The sequence below is a fragment of the Vitis vinifera genome, chromosome 6, assembly GCF_030704535.1.
Source record: "Vitis vinifera cultivar Pinot Noir 40024 chromosome 6, ASM3070453v1".
Classification (NCBI taxonomy): Eukaryota; Viridiplantae; Streptophyta; class Magnoliopsida; order Vitales; family Vitaceae; genus Vitis; species Vitis vinifera.
The window spans coordinates 20,987,345-20,996,398 of record NC_081810.1 but is presented as its reverse complement, the minus strand read 5'-3'; the positions used below and the strand labels follow the sequence as shown (position 1 = coordinate 20,996,398).

Sequence of the window (9,054 nt, the reverse complement as noted above, 5' to 3'; positions counted from 1 at the left end):
TGAAATTAGGTATCATAATACGGTATATTTTTTGGTACTCGCCTGTCTCTACGATGAATTTGAAATAAAGATAAATGAATTTGAAAAAGGTTCAAAAAAATTTGTTAAACCCGTCTCATTGTCATTCCTATACGGAAAAGGCTTCTAACTTGTTCAACATGTTCGGCGTCAAGCTATGTAACTTTTTGCAAAATGAGAAGGAGCTAGCCGTGCCTTGAGTTAGCAAACACTAGTGAAACAAAAATGAAGTACTTTGACCACGTGTGAGTGACAAAGTTGAGCTATAAGATTGCATGTATATGTACAGAAAATAGATACATCAATCAGACCAACCGTAAAAAAATTCCCAGAATCCAGTAATCCCATTCAAAGCATAGATGCCTTCCTCTGAAATCAGCCAAGCGCATTGAGACTCACATCGAACATAGTCCCTCTCAAAGGAATATGCATCAAAATGATAGCCCTGTACTTTTTCCCACTCCGTGTCGCAGTAGAATAATGTGGTTCCCCATGCATTAACAGAGAAGTCCCACCCAAATTCACTCCCATCTGTCACTACCTGCTCGCCCAGATCATTGTCTTTGGATTGGCAGTGCACCTTCATATTCCTCCCACTTCCTAGTCTATTCTTGACGCTGGCGTGCACCTTCTCTGTGACAACTGGGTCGCTCAGGCTGACCACCATCAGAATCAGGACAACTATTGAAGCTGCACCATGCATCTTCCTCACCACCTCTGCCTTCTCTTCTTCTGATCCTGCAGATGGACCGGCCTGGTGAATGATTAACAAATTGAGGTTGGTTTTTTCCACGTTACATGTATTAAGTTATTAACGAAATGGGATTATAAAATGGCTCATTGAAACATCCTCCACCCCCTTGAATGTATTGACATTGGAATGACCTATCATCTTTGTCGTCTATGCATTTTAGCCAATGATAAGGCCAAAGTTGAGCTTTCTCAGCCTTCAATTGTTGAAATTTACTATGAACCTCGTGAAGCCTAAGTTTGTTTAATAATATACTATTAGTATTTTTCTCTTGTCTTGTTAGTATCATAGAATCATCCTAGCATAGGGATACTCCAATGTAACAAGGAGATGTATTCATTAGGCCTTGTTTGGCAATTGTGATTAAAAATAATCTTTTGTTCTTCAAAACTAAAAAACATAAAATGATTTCCTAATCTTAAAAACAAGAAAATTTGATATTTTCAAAAAACATCTTTTAATTAACAACTGACTCTTATTTTATAAAATAATTTTAAACAATTATTCTTAATAACCATTTTTATTAAATATAAAAACGTTCTAATTACATTTATGATAATCATATAAATACATTTTAAAGTTATAAATATCCACGTGATAAGGTATCAAGAAAAGGGAATAGTGGAATAGAACATTTCAGAAGAACACATTGAGCTCGGGGGTGCACAGTGGGATGCTCTTTCCCATTCTCATAAGTCATACCTAGGTTTCCCTCTTTTGGCATCAAGCCGAAGGCATCTCATTGAACTATTGACAGCAACATTTCACCAAAGAAGAACAACTGTTTGACAAATCTCTCACTATTTTTCTACAACGATTTCCCACAGGCTTCATGGGAAAGGGCCTGATCCTGAAGGGCATTAAATTAATGAGACAAACTTGCAAAAGCCATTTCCAAAAAAGATAAAAGACTAGCATTAATGTTCTCTGCATCTTGAGAATAAAAATAAAAATTTTGAATCCATCACTTAAATGATGTGAGACCCACTTCTCTTTTCATCTCAAATCATTTTCTTACATCTCGGCTATTTCTATCACTTGTCTATTAAAAAAAAATAAAAATCGAAAAATATCTACTTTTAATTAATGCTTTGATTTTGTTTTGTGACATAAATAAAGAAGTTTGAAAAGTAAAAGGACAAGTATCCACGTGCTTATTATTTGCAGCCAGGGTTGACATCTCTTATATAGAGTAATACCCTATAAAATAGAGAAATTATTATCTTAATAAAATGAATAATTTATTAATTAATTGTTAGAATTTGATGACCGGAATATTATTTGGTCTCACCTAAAAAGCTAAAGGGTGTCACATATACGGTGAAAGTAAATTTATGAGATTTTTTTAGGGTCAATAAGGTTATGATGTATAGGATAGGGTTATAATTATTATGCTTTTATCTCTATCCATTTATACCAATTTTTGATATAATAGATCTTCTTTTCTATTTGTGATTTTTCTTATCTAATATTTTTCACATAAAATTATGTATTTTTATTTTTATGTTATTATCTATTCTCGTTATTCCATAACATTAATCAATAAATAATATTTATTAATTAAAAAAGTATTATATTTTTACTATAGTATATATATTACTTATAAATCTAAGAAATAATGAATATAGTCTAAAGAATAACTATTAATTATAAATAAAATAAAAATTTTATAAAGAAGAGATGTGATATCAAAATTTACAAATATTAAATGTTTGGAAAAAGAGTTAAATTAAGAAAAATACAAATTATAAAAAAATGATTCAATGTATTTTAAACTTTTATTTGATATATTTTATGTATTTCACCTGTTATTAATTTATACTTTTTTGGGTTTTTAAGTTTCTAAAAAGTTATTATTTTATACATTTAGTTAAATTATTAATTTAATACACCGACTTGAGTTTGGATAAGATAATTTTATTATTTAAACAAGATTATTCATTTATCTTTGATATTTTACTAAGTAATATATTTATTAAATCCCACTAGAGAAATTATGCTAGTTTTAACATATTTAAGTTTGCATTTAATATAAAAATTCATACATAGATATAGATATAGAAAAAGAAAAAATGTGACTAAGGTACAAAATATATGATAAGGGCGTGAAAATTGTAATTGATGTATTAAGGCACGAAAAAGTTGACTCGAATATGAGTACTGGGATGATGTAGGCACGAAAAATTTGATTAAGGGACTAAGGTACAAAAAATATGATTTAGGTATAAAAAATACCATCAAGTTGAAAAAAATATTATCAAGGTACTAAGGTGTGAAACTTGTAGTCAAGTTAGAGGAACAAAAAATGTGATCTAGGTATGAATAATATGACTATGGTATCAAAGTATAAAAATGTGCTTGGGTATGAATAATATGACCAAGTTGCAAAAAAAGTGACTAAATTAGATATTTAGGTATGAAAACCGTGATTAAGTAAAATATATATATATATATATATATATATATATATATATATATATATATATATATATATATATATATATATATATATATATATATATAACTAAAGTATTAAAGTATACAAAATTATATTCTAAGTACCAACAATATAACTATGTATAAAAAAAATGTGATCGTAGGTATTAAAATATGAAAAAGTGACCTACTTATAAAAAAAAATGTTATAAATTAGCATGAAAAAATGTTATCCAAATACAAAGAATATTATGAGTATATAAAAATTATGATTAAAATACAAAAAGTGTGACTAAAATATGAATAATATAACCTAAGTACAAGAGGTACAAAAAATACAATTAGGGTATACAAAATGTAATTAAAGTATTGAAATGGTACAAAAAAAATGTGATAAATATGATCAAGTATAAAAAATACGACTCAAGTACAAAGTAGAAAAAATATGATTAAAATATAAAATATATTCCAACCAACAATGGTTAGGTGAATTTAATCAAACCCTAAAGGGAGGTTGAAGAAATTAGCCCCTAAATAATTGCTAGGTAATCTTTCACAAGAACTTGGTACCCATACCCATACCCATACCCATCCCCGTTAGAAGTAAACTACTCCGGATTTGGCAAGACCCGACCCGACCCGTTGAAACAGACAAACACGATGACTCTCTTACCAAATCAAATCTGACGGTGGATATTGTTCGATAGGGACGATTCCTTGAACCTGAGATGATTGATTGACAAACAATTTTCAAATGGCCGAAACGCTGGAGTGCAAAAAAAGTAATAAACTCTCTGGAAAAATCCGTAATTTGAATTTGTGAGAAAGGAATATAATAAGTATTTTTTTTGAGTTAGAAAGCAATAACAGAAATAATAGAGCGAGTAGGGCGTACCGCAACGGCTGTGGGCAGGACCCACGAGTGAGATTTTTTGACAGATGGCACGAATCTCAATACCACGTTTCGGGAATACAGATGGACACGAATCCTGCAAAAATATTTTCCCCCTCTTTTTTGTCCACACAGAGGAGTTTACACATGGAGGGCCACGTAACATATGACGTCAGCACGACAGACACACTTGCTTGTCTGCCCGAACCTGATTTAAAGACGTGTCTGACTTTTTTTCCTGTTAATGAATGGGTTCCACAGGAATCCCACCTTTTTATTCATTGAACACCTTCTATACCACCCCACCTCAATTCATTTCTATTTGTAAATGTATTTTTCTTTTTTATAAGATGAATATTTATTTTTTATTTTTTTATTTACTTTGGGCTTGTTTCTTTGCTTGGTTGTTCGAAGATCAGCTCAATGGGTGTCAAGGGTTAAAGTCTTAGTGAGCTAGATTAGCTAAGTAGAGGTTGAGAATTTCTAGGGACTTTTTGAATTTTGAATATTTAATTTGATAAATTGGTATGAGGTATGAGGTAAGCATGCATTGTCACGCATTTTTTATTTATTTAAGTTGACATTTGAGGGGAAAAAAAAAGTGCTCAAACAAGATGCTTAACTACCCCTGAGAGCATTCAAGAGGTAAAGTTTTTTTTTTTTTTCACTCTATATATATATATATATATATATATGTTTGTGCCAAAAATATAAAGGTTCATTTGATCGATGTTTTTAAAAATAGTTTTTTATTTTTTAGAATAAACAAGTTTTATAAAAAATTATTTTTTACTCTTAAAAATAAAAAATATGATATTTTTATAAATTATTTTTTTAGGATTGTTTTAAAAAACAATTATATAAGCAAATGTAATGATTAAAAATAAAATATTAGAATACATAAATTGTTTTTAAAACATATTTTAAAAATATTAAAAACATATTAAAAATATTTCAGGTTTTCAAACATAATTTTATTTTTTAAAATATTGAAAAACAATTTTAAAACACTATTCTTAAAAACTGTTTTTTAGAACTGTCTTTGAAAATAGGTACCTAACAAAACCTAACTAATGATCAAAATAAGTTTCTTTGAAATTACTAGCATCTAAATTTTCCTAAAATTGTGTACTTATAGTTTAGAATTAGCAAATTTGCTTGGGTTGATTAGACTTGAATTTTCTTATATTTGTAGTCATATGAAACCGGATTTTTGTGCATATCATTCTTACTTCTAAATAATTTGAATTACTAAAAAATTCAAGTATGATGAAAAATCTATTTTTTGGGTTTAAACAACCTAACTACTCATTCAATCTCCCTCTAGATAATTTTACAAATGAAAAACATCATACCTTCAAAATGATAGTTCAAAAACTCAGGATTTATCTCTTTTGGCAGTGATCAAGGGAAAATTGGAATTCAACCTTTGGCTTAAGAATATAAAGAAAAAAATGAAACGTAGAAAGAAAAAAATTACTAAAGAAAATATTTTTTTTCATATTTGATTTTACAATAAAAAATATGAAAATATAATTAAGATTATTAAGAAATTTGTATATTTTTAAATTATTTAATATTCATATACAAGAGTTAAATAAATAATTTGAAAAAATATATAAAAATAATTTATTTACTTTAAATCTATTTTTTATTTTTCTTTATTTTTTTTCTACCTTTCTTCTTTATTTTTTTCCCTCATATTTTCCTTCAAACTTTCCAGATCTAAACATCACATGAATGTGAAAATTGCAAAAGAAAAAATGGGTGATTAATGATATTGCAGCTTGAGACTTTCCACACGGTTAATTTGATGCAAAACACAATGAAAATGTAATTATTAGATTTCTTTTTTTAATACACATATTTTTGGGTGATTGTCTATTTGTTAAATTGTTACAGAAAAATTTCAAAAAAGCACTAAGAAGAAGCTATACTTCACTGTAGAATTCACAAGCCAAAAGCAAAATTCAATGCTTAATTATATCATTACAGCACCTTGAAATTTCAAACTTACCTGTTAGAAATTTAAATGAACAAAAATGTAAGGTCACAAGGGCAAAGATAGAATTTGATCATCAATTCAAATCATACATCACAAGTTTCTTTCCTTGGTTGTTGTTGTTCCTGCTTTTATTAGTTGTTAATCTTAATATAAAAATAACTGAAAGCAAAGCTTCCTCAAAATTTTCTTCCTTGTTGTTTGCCAACCCTAGAGAGAGGTGGAGTGACAGCAACATCACAACGTTGCTACTTTTCTATGCCAGAGTCAATGGGGATGACGACACTTGTCACTTTCCTCCTTTATTTACATCTCATTAACAAGTAATAATATTATATCTACACTTATTAGTTTATGTATATTTTGATGAAGATTTGAAGATCCTTTCTATGTTTTTCAACCATTGGAGATTCGTGTAGCATAGGAAAAGACACACAGAAAAAGGGGGTGTAATGACCTTGATGAAAATGTACTTAAATACATACGTTTTGGTATTTTCTCCCCTTATTAACATTTGACAATGTTAGCGTCATCCAAATCACGTATACACAAGTCAAAAATTAAGAAAAATACGAGATTTTAACATGTGATCGTTATGGAGTGTACTAATACTCAACGATTCGCTAATCAAAAGAAAAAAATGTATAATAGTGAAACTCTCGAAAAAAAACCTTTTAATTATGATTACACTCTCTAAAAAACCTTAAAAACATAACAACGTTAAATATATAATAAAAATAAATTCGTTATCCATCATATAAAAAAAAAATCTCTTCAATTCTCATGAGCTCAACAGAGCTCGACCTTCAACATCCTGAACAAAATACAACAAAACTGATTTAGACTTCATAAATCCAACAATTAAAGCCTCTTACTTCTCTCCAAAATTATTTATTGTTGTGTTCATTTTCTTGTGTCTCCACCTTCAAAATTAAAAAATATGCATGCTCAGAAAATATCCACTTTGCATGCATATATATACATATGCTGTGCTGTGAGTGTTTCCTGGGAAGGGATTTGAAAGCATTAGCATGCAAAAGTTTTTTAGTGATTAATTTGTAACACTTGATGAATGATGAGAGGTTTCAAATTAATGAAACATTGATGATTGGCTTAATTCTAAAATAGTAGAGAGGTCAACTAAATGGGTAACGTAAACAATGTCTTTATATTGAAGTAGGTACCTGGAAAGAGAATAAGAATATAAACTTGATCAGCTTACAGAGATTTTGATATTGAAGTAGGTATCTTATTGAGAAATATAAACCTAATCAGCTAACATATCTCAGTGACAATACCCTTTAATTCATCAGTTATGTTTTCTCTATTCCATGAGCATGCTTAATTCCAATCAAATTGCCCATGCGTACATTATCTATATTAGTCTGTTTGTATGATAGGGCTGACTCCTTCTCATGAAGTTTGCCTCCACTGGGGTAAGAAAGAAGTCAGGCATACTGTGAAAATTTTCCAGAACATCTGGAAGCATGGAAAATGAAAGTTTCCTCCAAGAAAGCATGATTAATTTCTGGTCTAATTGTTGGGCACCCACTTGATAATGGTGTTTCATACCACCTCCATTCATCATTTTTTAGGGTTTATTTTCAGGAAATTGTGGTCATATTTTTATTCAAATTGTGAGTAAACAGGTCTAGTTTCTCCCTTTTTCTTAGACCCTTATCAAGAAAGGGAGGCCCTGGAAACAAAGTCCAACAGTACTCTCAAGCCATGTACATTCTTGAATCAAATCATGCTGAATCTATAACTTAATACAACCATTTAGAGGATCATTTCATAAACAACTAGTTAAGGAAAACAACAATTTTATTCCAGTAATTAAACCCCGGAAATTGTTAAAATAAATTAACCAGAAGATGTTTATCTTTCTCCAGCACAAACCCTATTATATAGCAATGGAATGAAGAATGATGTATATTTAGAGTAGAATGAACAGAATTTCCAAATGGGGGTAATAACTGCATGAAGTGCTTTAATGGATGATATTTAATTTGCTTCAAGTTTCTGGATCAGCAATGATCAGATCAAACTACCCTTGCAACAACATTGGTGATTAATTGGCTTTGCATAGCTGGGCAATCCGGTACGTTTGTGGTGACATAATCAAGCTCTCAAAAATTGAAAAATTAAACATTATGGGGCCCAAGTATATATTCTTAACAATTCATGATGCATACTTGTTTAACGTGGAAAGTAGCAAGAAGTTTTCAACGCTTAATCTTATTGGCAGTAGTATTAAATATATATTTGCATGTCCATTTTCAAATCTTTCTGGTCTATGTTTTCCATTAGGTCTTCTTTTGCTAGTTATCATATGATTCATAGGCATCACGACTTGTTAATTGTCTTTCTCAAAATCAGATTTCATTTTCTGCCTTAATTTTTCTTCTCACCCACATGCAAAGTTCGCAGTATGAAAAAGTGTGGGTAGAGGTAGGGCAGACATTTCTGATTAATTAGTATGAAATATTGGACGAGAGGCTAACCATTAAATTGCTTTGAAGCGTTAGAAGTAGTCAAACCAGAATTAGCTGGAAAAGAGGCGAACAAGTCTTCGTCTGTCTTTTCAGCCTGCTTCACATTAATTATATTTTGGTGTATATACAGAAGGAAGAAAACACTCACTAAGGAAAGAATCCTGGGTGCTTTCTCACTAGTTCATCACATTAGTACCCTTTGTTTAATGCCCTATTTGCAATTCATTATGCTAACACCTAAAGCTTCCCCTGAAAGTCGTAACATGTAGTGATCAACAAGGGAACATATTATGAGGAAAACGATTTCTTTATGGTTTTAATTCAAATTCCAAAACTTAAGCAATATTTTAACTGGAGTCCCTTGGCTGCATTTGTGTTGATTTTCTAATCAAGTCAATCATCTTCTACTTGTCAAGGCTAATATATTATTGGTTTCCTGTTGAGATATCCATATGGGAAA

At 29.9% G+C, this 9,054-nt stretch overlaps 1 protein-coding gene across 1 annotated transcript; it reads right to left on the bottom strand.

Moving 5' to 3' along the window:
- Positions 1 to 319: 319 nt before the first annotated feature.
- LOC100253389 (self-incompatibility protein S1) lies at positions 320 to 1,661 on the bottom strand. Its single transcript, XM_002273351.1, has 2 exons — positions 1,649 to 1,661; positions 320 to 756 (listed from the first exon to the last, which is right to left on the bottom strand). The coding sequence occupies exons 1-2, from the start codon at positions 1,659 to 1,661 to the stop codon at positions 320 to 322; spliced, it is 450 nt and encodes a 149-aa protein (XP_002273387.1).
- Between the last annotated feature and the right edge of the window lie 7,393 nt (positions 1,662 to 9,054).